This window comes from Tamandua tetradactyla, chromosome 8 (assembly GCF_023851605.1).
Source record: "Tamandua tetradactyla isolate mTamTet1 chromosome 8, mTamTet1.pri, whole genome shotgun sequence".
Taxonomy (NCBI): Eukaryota; Metazoa; Chordata; class Mammalia; order Pilosa; family Myrmecophagidae; genus Tamandua; species Tamandua tetradactyla.
This window is the reverse complement of record NC_135334.1, coordinates 47908797-47927432: the sequence shown is the minus strand read 5'-3', so window position 1 is coordinate 47927432 and position 18636 is coordinate 47908797. Positions and strand designations below refer to the sequence as shown.

Genomic DNA, 18636 nt, shown 5'->3' with positions numbered 1-18636 from the left:
TCGATTCCCCGTGCCTGCCCATGCAAAAAACAAAAAACAATAGCTTTAACTCAGAGGTACTTAGTCAGATGCTCTGGTAGATGGATTTCTGAAATAAGTGTTTAATGTTCTGTGTTGAAAATAATGATGACCTGGTAGAAAGTCTGCACTGAGAGTGCCAGGAGGGCTGAGACCATGATTTATTCACTCTGTGTCCCCCACAGTGAGTGCCTAAGCCAGGAGAGACCACCCAGGATTTGTTGAATGAATGCATTTCTCCTCTATCCACATCAGTATCGAAAGAGACTTCTACTTAATTTAAATGGAACGTCTCAAGGCAGAGACCGAACCTCCTTCAACCCCTGAGTAGACTGCTGCTTTCAACTACTACTAAATAATCCTGACAGGGCTCAGGCAAAGGAGCCAAGCCAAATAGTGTATCCACGTCAGGAGAACGTGGATTTTGGTCACCTTGCTTTATCAGCATCTCCCTCTTATGTTTGCATTATAAGGAAGAAGGGTTAAATGCCTCGGTGATCTATGAATATCTAGTAAAATGGGAGTTCTGGAAGTTTTCTAAAATTTGCACATTAAATTTGTAGCAATTTCCAAATTTCAAGTGAATTTAATGTTATTTACTTTAGGAAAGTATTTTGTGCATTTCTCATAAAATAATTTCTCTCTATAAAATTTTAAATATTAAAAAATAGAATATAATTATTTTACTCATCCTATCACATAAAAAAAGCAATTACTTAACTCCTCTCAATCTTTTCTTCTTTGCATATGGTTCCACAATGTGATCATAGCGTGAATATAATCTCTTTTTTTTTGCAGGTACCAGGAATTGAAACAGGGTCTCTGGTATAGCAGGTGAGAACTCTGCCTGCTAAGCCACCGTGGCCACCCTGGTATGATTTTATATTCTACTTTTCTAATTTCTGTCTTCCATTATTAAATATTTTAATAGCACTATACTATACTTTTTTCCTGGAAGAATTTTTATAAACTTTCCAATACAAAACACTATGTATCCATTCTAGACAAATTTAAAAATATATAGATAAGCAAAAAGAAGGAAATTAAAAATAGGTTTAAAATGGAATGTTCTGCATTCTCATTATTGATGGTTAAATACATTTTAAATCACTCATCTTTATTGATAAAATAAGTTCCTATGCAGTACATACTCCCATACATAAATTTAAGCTTCTGCTTAAAAAAAAAAGTATGGAATGGAAAATTGTCACTATATAGCAAAGTAAATGTCTCTAAGCACCAAAACCTTAAAATTATATCCAAGCAAGAAGACCAAGAATAAATTCACCTCAACTTATGGTTTATAAAAATAATTATCAAGTAATGTTTTATAATAAAGTTGCCTCAATGAATTACCTCAAACTTAATCTCAACTATGTAGCTTATTTTCTTTAATTCTGATTTGAAATAAAGGCTATTTAAATGAATATGCCATCATATTAAGGAATAGTTTCTCAAAAACCAATAGAAATGTTTAAAAGTGAGAGCTGTCATTTATTTATAAAATATCAATTAAGGCTTTTGAATGTGAAAAGAAATATATTTAATGTTTAGATCATTAGTCTTTTTCTATTTCATCAGCACTATCTATCCCCTTTTCCCAAAACTTAAGGTGGAAACATTTTGAAGTGAAAAATTGAGTTGAGTTTTAGTAATATATGAAATTATACATAAAAGTTACTGTGTGAAGTCACATTTCTTTAACAAATTATTTACTCAAAGATAGACTGTTCTATATGTGCTAATTTTTATATATACTTAATAAAAATGAGTATATTATAATATATAATATAATATTATAATATACCACCTATAGGGTGGGCCACGATGGCTCAGCAGTCAGAGTTCTCGCCTGCCATGCTGGATACCTGGGTTTGATTCCCAGCACCTGTCCATGCAAAAAAAAAAAATGAGTATATTATATTTAAGCTTGACATTTTCCTTTTAACCTTTTATTCTAAAGTCATCATAAAATAAGAAAAACTTAGATTTCAACTGATGTTAAAATTTGTAAAATAAAATCTGTATTTGGTGGTCTTTAAATAATTTATATATTGGGATGTTCTAGTTTGTTAGCTGCCAGAATACAACACACCAGAGATGGATTGGCTTTTAATAAAAGGGAATTTATTTCATTAGTTCTTCAGAGGAAAGGCACCTAACTTTCAACTGAGGTTCTTTCTTACGTGGGAAGGCACAGGGTGATCTCTGCTGGCCTTCCCTCCATGTCTCTGGGTTCCAACAACTTTCCCCATGGTAGTTTCTTTCTGCATCTCCAAAGGCCTGGGCTGAGCTGCAAGTGCTGAGATGAGGAATGCCGAGCTGCTTGGGCTGTGCTACCTTGAGCTCTCTCACTTAAGCACCAGCCAATTAAATTAAACATCATTCGTTACAGCAGGCACGCCTCTTAGCTGACCGCAGATGTAATGAGCAAAAGATGAGGTTCACGTACCTCTAGCTCATGGCCACAGCAACAGAACTAGGTACCTTCACCCAGCCAAGTTGACAACTGAATCTAACTACCACATGGGATAGCTGATATTTGCTTAAAAAAACACAAGTTATAAATACTTCTAAATCCACAGAATTTTTTTCCTCTTTCATCTGGAAGGTTGTGGGAAAAATGTTACAAGTTATGAGGACCAGACAGAGCTCAAGAATAGATACAGAAAAAACCCTGACATTATAATTTACTTTTTTGGGGGCGGTGGTGGTGTGTGGTCTGGGAATTGAACTCCGTTCTCCCACATGGAAGGTGAGTATTCTACCACTTAACCACCTGTGCACCCAATATAATTTATTTTTTACTGTTAGTATTTCTTAAGAGTAATTATTTTAAAAAAGAGTCAAGGCCAAGGGAATTCCCAGTTTTCTTTGGAATTACCATACCTAACTTACCATATCAAACATTCCAACTCAGTTAAACTAAATGAGCTATATAGTATTCTTAAAAGTCAACCAGAGAAGAGAGAAATTTTATCTTCATTATTGACTCAGAACCAAAATACTCTTTCAGAGTGATTTAACCTACTAAATACGCCTCTTATATGATCTTCTTTCTTAGAAAGTAGTATTCCTTCTCTTTCATTCCTGAAACATTTCATACACTTAAGAAAGTCATTGACAATTATTAACTAAGTATCAATTATAGTAAATTAGCAAAAATTAACCTCTTTTGTTTATGGTGCATACAGAACATTCTTATGGTCATTTAAACTGAATAATTTTTGACAAATTTTTTTAATTAATGGGAACTCAGGCAATCATGAAAACTGAAATCTCATGGTGCACAAGCCATTTGTTAAGTTTACCACCAAAGAGGAAGTATAAAATTTAGTATAAAGATCTTCCATTCATAAAACAGTGGCAAAATTTATATGTTTAACATGGGGCAGTGCAATGGTGGCTCAGTGGCAGAATTCTCACCTGCCGTGCTGGAGACCCATGTTCAATTCCTGGTGCCTGCCCATGCCAAAAAAAATAATAATAATAAAATTTAAAAAAATAAAAAAATCTCTATATATTTTAGCATGGCTTAATTCTATACATTTCCAAACAACTATTGGGAATATTCAGGTTTATCCAGCATCATACAAAATGCCAACAGCACTGCTGAAAGTTCTTGGAATATTCAGTAGTAACGGTCAAAACCTTTCATCTGTTCACCAGTTAACAAGGGTTCAGTTTCTATTTTTCAATTATGTTTTGGAATAAAGTTTATGACCATTAAGTACACATTTTTTGGTTTCTATTCCTTAAAAATGTCATTGTCAGTGTACTGTACATAGTATATATAAAAAATAAAACCAAGGAGTAACAGAGATCGACTTTTCTGTTAATCCATTCATTTAGAAGGCAAGCCTACTGACCACTTGGAGCTCAGTAAGAAACTTGCAGATTTAAGAGGCTCTTCAGCTCTTCCTCAGACTGAGGTCACTAATGCCAAAAGAAAAGCACTTTCTGATGCTTTGCCTTTCCTAAGGTTCAAAAATGATTCTCGAGTTATTTGATGGATAGATATCCCTCAAGCCTTTGCTTTCTTGTTCAAGTTGAAATATTCTTTCCTGTTCCTTGCAACTTTGCCACCCATCAACTTCAACTGCTTTTCTCATTACTGTTGTCATTTCAATTATCTGGTCAACACGTGTTTGTAATTCATTCTTATTTGCTCCCGAGTCTCTCCTCTCCAGTTCATGTTGAGGTGCTTCAAGGAAGTGTAAAGACACACCAGGGAAGAATTCTTCAGAGCTGTTGAGATATATCATGTGAATTTTGGAGTGCTTCTCTTTTAACTTCATTATTATACCCAGATCATCTTTTTTGCATTAATAATCTAAACATTTATTCTTGATACTTGCTCATTATTAATTCCAAGACAGACTGATGCTCCTCCAGGGAGGTACACAATTCTTTGTTCTTTTGTTGCAATTCTTGCTGGATTCCCATGATTAATGTGGACCATGGCCGATGTCCTGTGACTTCATGAAGTTCTTGAATTTCTTCCTGATATAGCGTTATGGCTTCTACTCGCTTGTTGAGAGCTGTGGTTTGCTACGTAAGAGATTCTGCTACAATGTAATACTCTCTCAATCTTTCAACAAGAACTTTAGCATCAGCAAGTGCCTGCTCAATTGTGTAACTCATTTCTAAAGGAATAACTTGGTTTAACAGGACAACTTAAGTATCAGGAATCACTAACCAGTCCTAAATTCCAACTCCATTCTCAATCTCTTGCAGCCATCAGTGCTGGCGATAAGAGACGCAAAGGTTATGCCAATGGGGACTTAAGGACCCAAGGGAAGAGACTCCCAGAATCTGTTCAGCTTCTTCAGCGAGCAGGTGCAAGGTCAAAGACAGCAGAGGAGCACCAAGGAAAGACCTTAGATTTAGCTTCAACTCCATCAATTGCCTAGCGAAACCTGCGCGGAACCCCTCCGACAAATGCTCGATGAGGGGCCCCAACCTCCAAGATTTCCCTCCTCTACAGGTTGAATACATCTTTAAAGAACTTGCAATCAGCAAGAAACAATATACCAGGAGTGCTCCTTTTGATTGTTTTTCTAAATATACAGCATTCACTTCTGTCTGCAAGTCTGTCAGCTGAGTAAACTGCTTTGGGTGCCCAAAAGTTGAGCTGAATTAAGGTGAGGGCCCAGCTAGGGTATTGCTGATGGGACCACTCTCTTAAGTGTCGATTTAAAATTATGTATATTATGGAAACTCTTCTTAGGGAGAGTACTGTATGTGATTGAAAAACATTCTTTGAGTTGCCACTTGAGGAAAGGTATGTAGTCTTGAAAGGGTATTCCTGACTATGCCAGATGAGCATTGTCCTTCCTTCTAAGAAGAGTGGTCGACAGTAGAGCTTTTGTTTCATTCACTGTATATGCATGCTTGCAGTTAAAGCTGATTGCTGAGCCCCAGCATAAAAGATCCTACTTCTCTGACATTCTCTCAGAACATTTAGTTTCTCCTGTAAATGACTAGATAAAGCACATCAATCTAAAGAAACACCAAACTATTAGCCAAAGTACCCACATGTCACAGAAGCTCTGTTATCTCACCTTTCTGAGATCTTGTCCAAAACACAGGGATGAATACCAAATTCTCCTCAAAAAAATCTTAAGAGCGCTCTTTCCTGGAAAATGAGACAATCACATCATTATTTGCAAACCATCTTGGGCAGTTGTTTAAAAATAGACTATATGATTGGCTCTGAAGAGGTTAGAAGAGCTATATCTATATTTTATGTCTATATCTGTATCATCTACCAAATAATTAGTACTTTCTATGTGCTGAGCACTTTTCTAAGTCTTATATTCTTAATTTCATCACACATAAGACATCACTGACTGTAAAATGCATCATTTTATATACCACTGAGACAATTAAACTGTCATAATATTATTTGTAAAATGCATCTTGATTTCATAATGTCTATCTTCCCTACCATACTTCATGTTCCATGGTGCAAAGTTTTGGACTGGCATAGAGCTGCACACAGCATGAACTCAATTTTAAGGAATTCACTGGTTGCCTGAAGGTTCCCCAGCATTGCCCTCTCCTGGTTCCAGGCAAAGCAGTTTGCAGAGGACCAGTTAACAGCAGACTCAGGTCCAGGACTAAAGTCTCCTGCTTTCTCGTCTGGTTGACCATGTGACTCTGAGAGGTGCTAGCATGAGAGCCATGAAAGCAGGGGCCAGGTCTATTTTGTTCACCTGGACTACTCAGCATTTAGCACATTGCTGGCTCATAGTAGATGTTTAAAAAGCATCTTGAAAATAAATGAATGAATTAGGGCAATAAAAACCCAAATGAATTTGCAGTCATTCATTCACTCACTCATTATGTTGACTACTCTGTACTAGGCACTATGGGTGTGAGTGCAGAGGCCTAATAGGATGAAGTTTGAAAGACTCCTTCCCTGTGAGAAGAGTCAGTGGAAAAGCAAAGGGCCTAGAGGTGATCAAATGGATAGATAGCAGCGATTTGTTGAGGGACCATGTATCACATGTAAAAAATGCTGTTAGTAGAATAAGAAGTTAGCAAATATTTTAATTCAATCAAGGCACTTCCATTCTATAGTGCATTCCAGAATCTTGGGGTGAGGGGACTTGTAATTTGTATAAGGCAATTTAATATTCGAATATAATTTTTTATCTTTGGAAGGCAAACACACTAAAGAAAGGTCTATTGTTTTGTATTATAAACTAAAGAAAACAAACTAAATAAAATCATCCGAGCTGTGGGATACACAAATGTTCTGTGCATATATGTGTTAGTGACTGATGGGGGATGGGAACAAACCAGAATTTTCCCTGAGGGCTGGGAACAGTAGTGGCAGAAATCTTTATACTTATCAGAGGTTGGCAGGGATCAAGAAAGTTTGTGAAAGAGTGAATTGAAGTCCTACAAATACCTGAGTCACAAATGACAAGAATTTATTTTGTTATAATGTTCTGCATTTGTTAAAACATAACATAATCATCCAATTTTACATTGATCACTCGCCATACCCCAGGTTTTGTGGTAGCCAGTGGGGAGCCAAGTGATTAAAGACACCTTGCCCCCAGGGAGTGCATGGTTAGTAGGGAAGGCAGACACAGGCGTTATTAATAACTAATAGGATAATTCTCATAATAAATAAGTGTCTGAAGAGCGTAGAGAAGGGAGGATTTATTCCTAGTTATTTAATTGTGTTTGTATAGTTCTTTCTTTAAAAAGCAGTTCCATTGAGATACATATCACATAATCCATCCAAAGTGAACAATCAGCAGTGTTTAGCATGATCACAGATTTTTGCATTCATCACTACAATCAATTTTAGAACACTTTCATTACTCCAGAAAGAAAATCCCCATACCCCTTAGCAGTCACCTCAATCCCTCTCTCCTTCTCCAGCCTTATATACCCAATAATCTATTTCTGTCTCTATAGATTTATTTATATTTATTTTATTTAAATGGAATCACACAATATGTAGTACTTGGATTTTATTTAAATGGAATCATACACTATGCAGTACTTGGTTTCTGGTTTCTTTCACTTAGCATAATGCTTTTTTTAATTATTATTTTTCTTAATTAGAGAAGTTGTATGTTTTCAGAATAGTCATGTAAAAATTGCATCGTTCCTATATGCCCCCCTCCCCCATTTTTGACACTTTCCATTAGCGGGGTACCTCATTTGTTACAAATGATGAAAAAATATAAAATATTACTGTTAACTATAGTCCATAGTTTACATTAGGTGTGTCTTCCCCCATGTACCGCCCTTTTATCAACACCCTATTATTAACATCTTGTAGTAGGACTGTACATCTGTTATATCATGAAAGAATATTCTTATACTTATACGATTATCCCCAGTCCATCATTCACAATAGGGTTCACTGTGTTATACAGTGTTTTATCTTCTAACTTTCCTTCTAGTACCATACATGATCCAAAACTTCTGCTTTCAACCACATTCACAAACATAATTCAGCACTTACTTACACTCACCATAATGTGCTACCATTACCGCTATCCATTTCAAAAATTCACAATAAACCTAAACAGAAATTCTGCACAAATTAAGCATCAGCTCCCCAGTCTCTACTCCTCCCCCAATCTATCTCCTGGTAACATATATTCTAGATCCCAACTCTCTAAGTCTGCTTATTATAATTAATTCATATCAGTGAGATCATACAATATTTGTCCTTTGTGTCTGGCTTATTTCACTCTGCATAATGTTCTCCAGGTTCACCCATGTTGTCACATTCATCAGGACTTTATTTCTTTTTATAGCTGAATAATATTCCATTGTATGTATATAATACATTTTGCTAACTTACTCATCAGTTGTAAACACTTCGGTTGCATCCATCTTTTTGCAATTGTGAATAATGCAGCTATGAACATCGGTGTGCAAATATCTTTTTCAGTTCCTACTTTTAATTCTTACATATACCTAGTAGCAGGACTGCTGGGTCATATGATAATTGTATATTTAGTTCCTGAGGAACTGCCAATTTGTCTTCCACAGTGGCTGCACTATTTAACAATCCCACCAGTAATGAACGAGTGTTCCTATTTCTCCACATCCTCTCCAACACTTGTAATTTTTGTTTTTTTTTTTAATAGTAGCCATTCTACTGGGAGTGAAATGATATTATATCGTGGTTTCGATTTGCATTTCTCTAATAGCTAGTGATGTTGAACATCTTTTCATGTGCTTTTTAGCCATTTGTATATCATCTTTGGAGATACGTATATTCAAATCCTTAGCCCATTTTCAAACTTCGGTTGTTTGTCTTTTTATTGTTGAATTGTAGGATTTATTCAAATATTCTGGCTATTTAACCCTTATCAGATACGTGGTTTCCAAATATTTGATCCCATTGAGTAGGTTGTCTTTTCATTTTCGTGACAAAGTTCTTTGATGCATAGAGTTTTTAATTTTGAGGAGGATCCATTAATCTATGCTTTCTTTTGTTGCTGGTGCTTTGGGTGTAAAGTCTAAGAAACTATTGTTCAACATAAGATTCTGAAGATATTTTTCTACATTTTCTTCTAGGAGTTTCAGAGTTCTGGCTCTTATATTTAGAGCTTTGATTTATTCCGAGTTGACTTTTGTTTATGGTGTGAGATAGGAGTCCTCTTTCATTCTTTTGCATATGGATATCCAGTTTTCCCAGCACCATTTGTTGAAAAGGCTATTCTTTCCTTTTGAGTGGACTTCTAGTCTTGTAAAAAATCAAATGTCCATAGGAGTGAGGGTCTGTTTCTTAGCTCTCAATTTATTTCCATTGCTCAATATATTTCATTTTGACCACTGTAGCTTTCTAATATGCTTTAATATCAGGAAATGTGGCCCTCCAACTTGGTTTGTTTTTGGCTATTTGGGGACCGTTATCCTTCCAAATAAATTTCATAATTGGCTTTTTCCATTTCTGCAAAGTAGACTCTTGGAATTTTGATTGGGCTAGGGTTGAATATATAAATCATTTTGGGTAGAATTGACATCAATGATATTTAGTCTTCCAATCCATGAATATGTAATGTTTTTCTACTTATTTAGGTCTTGTTTGATTTCTTTGAGTAATGTTTTGTCATTTTCTGTGTACAGATCCTTTACATCTTGGATTAAATTTATTCCTAGATATTTGGTTCTTTTACTTTGCTATTGTAAATGGAATTTTTTTCTTTTTTTCCCACCTCGGCTTGTTCATTAGAATAGACACACTACTTATTAGAAAGAACACTGTACTTGAAAGAGAATAAGTGTTCACCCAATTGTGGATAAGAAAAGCATTTATTTATGATCTTGTAAGAATGGGTGCCCACCCAAAAAATGGTGGTCGGCAAGCTGTGCACCTTAAAAACAGCGGCATTTATCTAAGCCCTGAGTCCCTCTTGAGTCCCTCCCGTTTCTCCGCTGATTGGATACTCCAGAGACTACAGCCTATCCCGATAATCTAATTTGAACTTCCTGCGTGAGGTTCGCCCTTTGTTCATGTTTTATGTTTTGTTTGCATGGGCAGGGACCGGGACTCGAACCTGGGTCTTCTGCATAGCAGGCGAGAACTCTGCCTGCTATGCCACCATGGTCCACCCATATTTTACATTTTTAATGACCCTGGCCGTTAGGAATTTGGCGCCAGTTCTAAGCTTGCAGCAGCGGCCCTCCCCTTTCCCTGCCTGCCCGTCATCTTTTGTGAAAGCTAAACTTAGTTTGATTCTTATATACTGATTTTGGTGTGTTCATCTATACCCTTCCATTTTTCTGAATTCATTTATTAACTGGTTACCTTGTGGTAGATTTTCTGGGAATTTCTATAAATATAGGATCATGCCATCTGCAAATATTTATGATTGTTACTTCTACTTGGTGGGTTGTCCTGTTTATTAATATATAGTGTCCTCCTTTGTCTCTTATAACAGCTGTTGACTTAAGTCTATTTTATCTGATATTAGTATAGCTACCCCAGCTCTTTCTTGGTTAAAATTTACTTGGCACATCTTTTTCAATCCTTTTATTTTCAACCTGTTTGTGTCTTTGGGTCTAAGGTGAGTCTCTTGTAAACAACATATAGTTGGAGCATGTTTTTTATCCATTCTGCCAACTTACGTCTCTTGATTGGGAAATTCAATTTGTTAACATTCAGTGTTACTGCTATAAAGGCAGTACTTACTTCCACCATTTTGGTTTTTACATCTTATCTTTTCTTTCTGTCTTTTCCTTTATTGCAACCTCCTTTTCTGTATAACCGATTTTTTGGTGATGTATCTGACTGACCCTTCTCATTTTGTTTCTATATATATTTTAAATACTTTCTTTGTGATTACCCTGGGGATTTTTTTACACATCCTACATCAATAATCTACCAGTTTGAAAAGATAACAGTTTTACTTCAGTAGCATACACTTTCTCTGCTCCCATACCATCTCTTTCTCCTCTTTATGTTATTTTGTGCCAATTTACCACTTTATATTTTGCACAACTGTTATCAGGAAATATACCTTTTTTTCTTCAATCGTATTCTGATCCTTATGTGAATTACAGTGTAGTTGTGTATTGAGAATTTAGTACTTCTGGGTTTTGCATTTACCCTTTTAGTTACTCTTACTGATAATCTTCATTTCCTCATAATACTCTAAGCCACTCTCTCTTGGCTTTTCCTTTCAGCCTGTGGAACTCCCTTTGGTTATTCTTGTAGTGAAAGTCCCTTTTTTACAAATTCTCTCAGTTTCTGTTTATCTGTAAGTACTTTAAATTTTCCCTCATTTTTGAAGGACAGTTTTGCCAGAAAAAGAATTTGGGGATGGTAGTTTTTCTCTTTCAGTACCATAAAATTTATCACTTCCTTCTTGCTTCCATGGTTTCTGATGAGAAATCAGTACTTCAACTTATTAAAGATCCCCCGTATGTGATGAATCACTTTTCTCTTGCTGCTTTCAGAATCCCCTCTTGATCTTTGGCATTTGACATTCTGAGTGGTGTGTGTCTCAGAGTAGGTCTATTAGGATTTATTTTATTTGGAGGATGTTTTGCTTCTTAAATATGTATATGTATGTCTTTCATATGAGTTGGGAAGTTTTTAGTCAATGTTTCCTGAAATATTCTTTCTGCCCCTTTTCCCTTTTCTTCTTTTGAAACACCCATGACATGTCTGTCTGTGTGCATCATGCTGCCACTCAAATCCCCGAGAAATGGCTCAATTTTTTTGTCTGTTATTATAATGGCATGATTTTGATTTTCCTATCTTCTAGTTCACTGATCTTTCTTCTGGTTGTTCAAATCAGCTGATGTATACCTCTACTATACTTTCAGCCTCTACTATTGTGCCTTTCATCCCATAATTTTTGTTATGTTTCGTTTTATTTTTTTGCATGGGCAGGCACTGGGTATCGAACCTGGGTCTCCAGCACAGCAGGCAAGAACTCTGCCACTGAGCCACCATCGCCCTCCCTGTTATGTTTGTTTTTGTACTTTCAGATTCTTCTTCATGTTCACACATTGTCTTCTTAATATCTTTATCTCTTTTTTGCATATTTTTCTTCATTTCCTTGAATAGATTTAGGAGATCTGTTTGAACATCTTTTATTAGTTGTTCCAACTTCTGAGTCTCCTCCAAAATTTTAATTCAGTCCCTTGACTGAGCCATATCTCCTATTTCTTAGTATGGATTGTAATTTTTTGCTGTTTTCGAGGCATCTAATTATCTTTATCAGTTAACTCTGAGGGTTTGTTTCTTCCTTTAGTCTAGGGTTTTATTTTTGATTGGTTTTGTGTTAAGGCTCTTTTTTGATGCTTGGTTTAACTTATTTTAAACCTTTAGAATAGCCTATGTTTACCTGTTCGGAGTTTCTCAGCTCTTCATCTGATTCGTTCCTTGGATATTCAGTGCAATTTTTGAGATTTCACTTTTTGTGCAATTGTTTTTCATCTTCAAAAGAGAGCTTCCTTTCCTCTATTCCTTTTCCAGGAATCTTGATCTTTTCTCTTTGCTTTTGTGCAAACTTTTTTCCCCAGGTCCTACAATTTGTTTAAATTCTCTCCCTCACTCAGGGTCCCATTTTCCTCATACTTTTCAGTTCTGGGATCTGTACGTTCTTACAACAGCTCAGTTTAAGCCACTACCTTCTCCCTGTTTGTCCTCTGTGAGACTTTCCTGCCTCTGGTTTCTTCTCTGTTAGGGTTTCCCACTCCAGGATGCCAAAGGTGGGTTACTTCAGAGAAGTCTGTTTTGCCTTTAGGTGGTTCAGCGAACTGAACTGCATTTCGTGAGGTCACAACAGCTCTTACCAGCTTTCTATGGTGGTCTCTCTCTCTTTTTTATTATGACACCCCACCCCATACACCTACCTGCCCAGGACCCTTTTGTATGCAGCCTTCCACCTGGGTCTCTGTGGACTTAGATCCCCGTGCCTGGGGTTCTAACCAACGGCTGTGAATGGGTCTACAGTCTCTGTCCGTGGTTGGAGGAAGCTGGGCCTCTGTGTGAATCCCAGGCCGTGCAGGACCAAGTGAGGGGGAGGGGAAATGAGAACCCACCGGTGGTCTGGGACAGAATTCTCCTACTTGAGATTTTTCTGTTTCTTTGATACAGCATTTGTGGAGTCATTCCCCAGTCTCCACTGTCCTTTGGAGCTCTAAGCAAGTGACTATTTCCTCTTATTTGCTAAATCTCTGGGGAGACTTTTTCAGGGGATGTCTTATGCTGCCACGTTGATGCCATTGATCTGTATAGTTCTTCACAGTCAACAACATGCATCAACGTTGGGGAACACCCAGAATTCACAGCATCCCAGGAGTGGTATAAGCCCCATGACAGAGACCTACAAGGGTACAATGACTTAGCTGAGATACTAGGACCAGATGACCAGGGACTTCAATCTCAAGTCAAGAGAGACACCAAGTCTAGCTCTTTCCATGATATCACAGAAACTGTCTTTTATTTTAATTAAGATACGAATTTAGATTTCACTTCAGAGACCAAACCTAGTCAACATTTTTAGGCATTAGTACCTATGAAGAATTTGTTCTTAAACTCCATTTGTTCTGAAAATTAGCCTCCTACTTTATAGCCTCACTTTACAGATCAGCTGTGACTTAGAGAAAAGTCCAGGATTGGGAATGAGGCAGACCTGTTCCAAGTCTGACTTAGGACTCACTGGCTGTGCCATCAGAGGCAAGTCTTTGAAATTTTCCAGTCCTCAGTTCCCTATGTGGCACTGGGCAAATATGATTAAACAATAAGTTGTTAAATAAAGGTACCTGGCCCAGACTAGGTGCCCAGGTTCTATCTCTACTACCATCATCCTAAGCCAAGCCACCTGTGCCATCTGGATCTTTGCAAGTTTTTCTTCCTTCATTCTGGACCACTCCCATCCTCCATCCTCCAGCCAGAAAGCAAAAGTGATTGTGTCACTACTATTGAAAGATCAAAAACCTATCACGTGATCTATAATACTGCTTTCCAAACTGCAGGTAATAAGCCATTGGTGGGTCAAAGAAGCAATTTTTTTTTGGCATGGGCAGGCACTGGAAATTGAACCTGGGTCTCCAGCACAGCAGATGAGAACTCTGCCAATGAGAAACAATTTTTTGGATTGCCATCAGTACTTAAAAAAGAGAGTGGAATAATGTAGACTAAAATAGAAATAACAGCTTGTAATATCAGCCATAGCATAAGTATTATTTCACAAAATTTGTTTTCTCATTGTGTGTTTTGTTAAAACATTTACAAACCCATTTCTTTTTTGTATGCTGTATGGCAAGGTCACATTTCATTCTTTTCCATGTGAGTATCCGTATTGCAGCACCACTTGTTGAATATTTTGTTTGTTTTCTTTGGGAAGTGCATGGGCCAGGAATGGAACCCGCGCGTCCCACATGGCAGGTGAGAATTTGACCACTGAACTACCCTTGGCTGTACCCTCTCTTGTAAAACATTTGAAATCTTGGTCTATACAACCCTGAATGATATGCCACCTGCCTCCTTCCTTAGACCCACCTCTCATACTCTCTTCCCAGTTTTCTGCTCTCTACCCACCCAAGCTGTCCCTAAGTTCCTCCAACATGACACATCCCCTTCTGCTGAGAGATCCCTTTGCACATGCTCCTCTTTGCCTAGTTAATGTCATCTTTCAAGCCTCAGCCCAGAAGTCACTTGTTCAGCAAACCTTCCCAGACTATATCATCTTGTCCCCTTATGGGTCCAGTTTTAAATTATTCCTTCAACAGCTTGGTTATTTAATGAAAAGCTTTCCCACTAGGCTGTATCTTCCCTCCTGCAGGGATCCTATTCTTGTTTACCACTGTAACCCAGGCCCTAACCCAGCCCAGCATGCAGGGCTCAGTTTATTGACTTACCAACTGATGGAATGAAGAAGGCATGACTCAACCAGCCTACCAAACCATATTGCTTGTTCTCCTTCCATTCTCGGTAGTGATTATGTTTGTAACGCGGTTGCTAGGTAAACCACAGTAGGCTGTATTGGGTACCTACACACAACTTTCTATAACAGGATTTCTTAACTTGGGCTGGGGCTTCTGACAAGCCCAAACTGCATCCAAATCATGAGTGAGTGGGTGGTTGTGCTTTTCCGTGGGGAGAGGGAGACTAATCCTCATTAGATTTCAGGGGGAGTCTCTGTCCGCTCCAAAGAGTCACAGCTCCATGGCTATCTCGCCAAATTTTCCTTTGCATCCCTGAGGGTCCCTAGGGCGCGTGGGCTTAGGAGGCTTCTCGGTCCTCAACCCAGGTGGTCGTTCCTTCCCTGTCCTTCTGGCTAGGCCGACCTCGCTGCGACCTTCCACTCTTGGGATCAGGCGTCCCCGCGGACTGCAGTGAAGAGGTGGTGCAGTGGCAGGGGACCTGCGTCTCTAGGCCCAAGTGCAGTCCCGGGGACATTGCCCGCATCCCCAAGCCTGGTCCCGGGCCTCTGCAGCCATCTTCAGGGACCGAGGAAGGGAGGAAGGCGCGGTCTGGAGACGCTGACCCGCCCCCGCCGCCAGGGCCGCCCCGCTGGGGCTCCGCCTAGCACTCCCCGCGCCGCGTCCGCGCTCTTACATCCCCTCCCAGCCCGTCGCGGCGGACTTGCCCGCTCCCGCCCAGCCCGCAGAGCCCGCACTGCGGCCGCTCAGCCGCCCGGCCGGCCGCTCGGAGAGGCAGCCATGGGCACCGCGCGCTGGGCAGGCTGGCTGGCACTGGGCAGCCTGCTGGCCCTGGCCCGGCAGCTAGCAGGCCGGGTCGTGGGCGAGGAGGAAGCCGGCTTCGGCGAATGTAACAAGTTCTTCTACGCCGCCACCCCGCCTGCGGGCCTGGAGGCCGAGTCCCACGTGAAGATCTGTCAGCGCTCTGAGGGCGCCGAGCGCTTCGCCACGCTCTACAGCACCCGCGACCGCATCCCGGTGTACTCGGCGTTCCGCGCGGCGCGGCCGGGGGCTGGCGGCGCCGAGCAGCGTTGGCTGGTGGAGCCGCAGGTAAGCGAGGGCGTGCCGCTGGGGGTTCCTTCCAGAAACACTTGGCAGCCACCCCGAGGGGCAGGGCTGGGAAAGGCAGCCCCCAAGTCTTTTTGGTGCCTGCGGTCGGGAAACCCGGGTTTCAGATCCACCCCGCAGCGTCCCCAGACTGGACGGCTTCCTCTCCCCCTGTCAAAGCCAGAGCAGAGTTTGGCTTTTTGCGAGGCTTTGCTTAAGTAGCAAGGGCGGGAGGTCCCAGTGGGAGGTGGTCCTCCCTACATTTTTGCGCAGCCATCTGCAGCGGCTCTTTCGTTTCCTGAATGGTGAAGAGCGTGAGACAAATCCAGGAGACGAATCCCTGCGCAGGGAGCCTCGGCTGGGCGCTTATAGGCCTTGGCGCAGGCTATTGCTACGACTTTTATGGGGGGGGGGGGGGGTGCGGTGCGGTGCATTTTCATCTCGAGTTTACAGTAGAAGAGATCAAGGTTCAGGGGGGTGAAGAGACTTGCGGCAGACCACCCAGCCAGAAGCTGGGGCAGATCTTTTGGCTACAAGTTCACCGCCCTTTCTACCAGGAAATAACTTCCGTTCTGCAGAATCTTTCCTCGAGTGAAAATCCTTCTCTTCTACACACGACCTCGAGTAAATGCTATTTTAAGTTTTCTTCTGAGTTAGGACTATAAAATAACAGATTTTTAAAGATGCAATGGAACTGTTATAATTAATTGGGAAACACTGACTATTTCCATTTGGTGGGAGGGACAAATCAGTTTTCCCTAATTCTCCCTATATATATTATCAGACCACTTGGAAATCATGACCCTATGGTCTGATGATGGTGACCTACAAGAGGCCCCCAGAGGCCCTGCTGAACCTGCCTCTCTGCCATACCTCTGCTCCTTGGTCCCCCTTTCTAGATCATCCAGCCAGGGTCCCCTTTGGTAGGTTTGGCTGCTCACTGGGCCACCCAGCCTTGCTCCTCCCTCCAAGACCGCCCTAGCTGGGGGAGAAGCCAACACCCCAGCCCTGCCCATTCCTGATGGCCACAGCTGCCCAGGACCACATTGGTGACCAGGAGACTGTCCTCCCTGTACTTTACTCAAAAAGACTTGGGTGGTAAGCCCATTCAGATGTTTCTAGCTCTGAGATCTTGACCAGGTCTCAAGCAATCTGTGCTTTTGCTACCTCCATTCTGCTTTCCTCACTGTTGATGTCAGGGATCTATGCCATCAGGCATGTGAAACAGCCTTTGTAAATTATACACATTTAAGTGGTATTCTAATCTAAAATTAGTTTGCTCTCTAACTGCACCCCTGGAGCTCTCACCGTATTCCCCAGGTTCTTATTATGCTTTGTGACTATGGGGTTGTGAAAAAAATAAATGACCTGATCCTTTCTCCTTAAGGAGCTCGTGGTCTCTTTGGGGAGACAGAACATACACAGGAGAACGACATGGGGCATGCTAAACAAATTTCACTTAAATTCAGAGCACGTTTAGTAATTGCCTATCATGTGTTAGGTATACTTGAGATTACCTCAGAGTGTAGCTGGAGAAAGTCAGGGCCTCCGGGCAGCCATTGGAGCTTTCTGGATGGAGCATTGACACAGCATCTGGTCAGCGAGGCTGCCTGGGTTTAAATCCTGGTTCCTCCATTTGAGATGGTTAACTTGGAGATAGTAGCAGCATCTACATCATAGGGCGTTGTCAACATTAAATACCTGATTATGTGTTAAATTCTCAAAGATGTGCTGTCACCCAAGTACTAGCTGCTATTATGATATAAGCAGGAAAAAACCTCTATAATTTAATAGTTGTTAACAAATTCCAATGAGATTTAATCCATCTTTTAGGTGAGAGGGGAAAGCCTTAAGGTCAAGATGACATTGGCGCTGTGCCTGGAGGGATGAGGCTAAATTCAGCAGGGAGAAAAGAAGGAAGAGGTCATTTCAAGTAGAAGGGACATCATGAGTAAGAAATGTATGGCAGTTTCAGGGATTCGTGTGTGGGGACTGGTTGGAGCAGCTAAACTAATACAAGTGAAAGATTACACTCTATTCAAGTGTATGGAATAAAGAGGAATAGTGGAAGGAAAGGGTCAGGTAGGAAGTTCTCGAGGGAGGCTTAGGGAGGCAGGAGCCATTTATGCAGGTACTGAAGGACTCATAGAAGCCTGATTTGCCAAAGGAGTAGATGCATCCAAGTCACATAGACAGTGGAGGTGTGGGGTCCCGGGTTAGGGTAATGAGAAATGGCGCTGGGGAGAAAAAAGAGTGAAGATGTACAGCAGTTCTGAAAATTCCAGGAGGCCAGAGTTCTCAGCCAGCAAGGTCAGAATGATCAAGAGTGGCTGAGCACAGCATGATGCTTCTGCCTGCAGGATGTGTTTGCTGCCCCCAAACTCAGGTCAAGTCAGTCAGGAATGAGAGGTCATTAGGAGGGGGGGAGGGAAGGAAAGAAGGGAGGTGTTGCTACCAGAGTCCAGAAGGCTTCAGCACCCACTGCAGCAAACCTATCTGCTCCTTGAGGCTGCCTCAGAGCCAAGATCCCCACTGCAGAGAGATACTCTGGGCTCACTGTGTACTTTTGGCTGCTTTGCAGCAGTTTGCAATGCTAGTTGCTTTGTGCCCACTTCACCTTTTTATGAGGTCAGCATCACCAAGAGG

At 40.4% G+C, this 18636-nt stretch overlaps 1 protein-coding gene, 1 long non-coding RNA gene and 1 pseudogene across 3 annotated transcripts in view; 1 reads left to right on the top strand and 2 right to left on the bottom strand.

Moving 5' to 3' along the window:
* Positions 1 to 1753: 1753 nt before the first annotated feature.
* LOC143644344 (uncharacterized) lies at positions 1754 to 18595 on the bottom strand. The gene is made up of 4 exons (XR_013156642.1): positions 18446 to 18595; positions 17508 to 17659; positions 5583 to 5656; positions 1754 to 1906 (listed from the first exon to the last, which is right to left on the bottom strand). It is a non-coding gene; the product is annotated as an uncharacterized LOC143644344 (long non-coding RNA).
* LOC143643376 (FGFR1 oncogene partner 2 pseudogene) lies at positions 3788 to 4662 on the bottom strand (annotated as a pseudogene).
* Positions 15605 to 18636, top strand: part of ENDOD1 (endonuclease domain containing 1) — a 42596-nt gene continuing 39564 nt past the window's right edge. For both annotated transcript variants that reach the window (XM_077113207.1, XM_077113206.1), the window contains exon 1: positions 15605 to 15993. In XM_077113207.1, the coding sequence (XP_076969322.1) occupies positions 15685 to 15993 (309 nt within the window). In that variant the 5' untranslated portion in view covers positions 15605 to 15684. The remainder of the gene's footprint in view (positions 15994 to 18636) is intronic.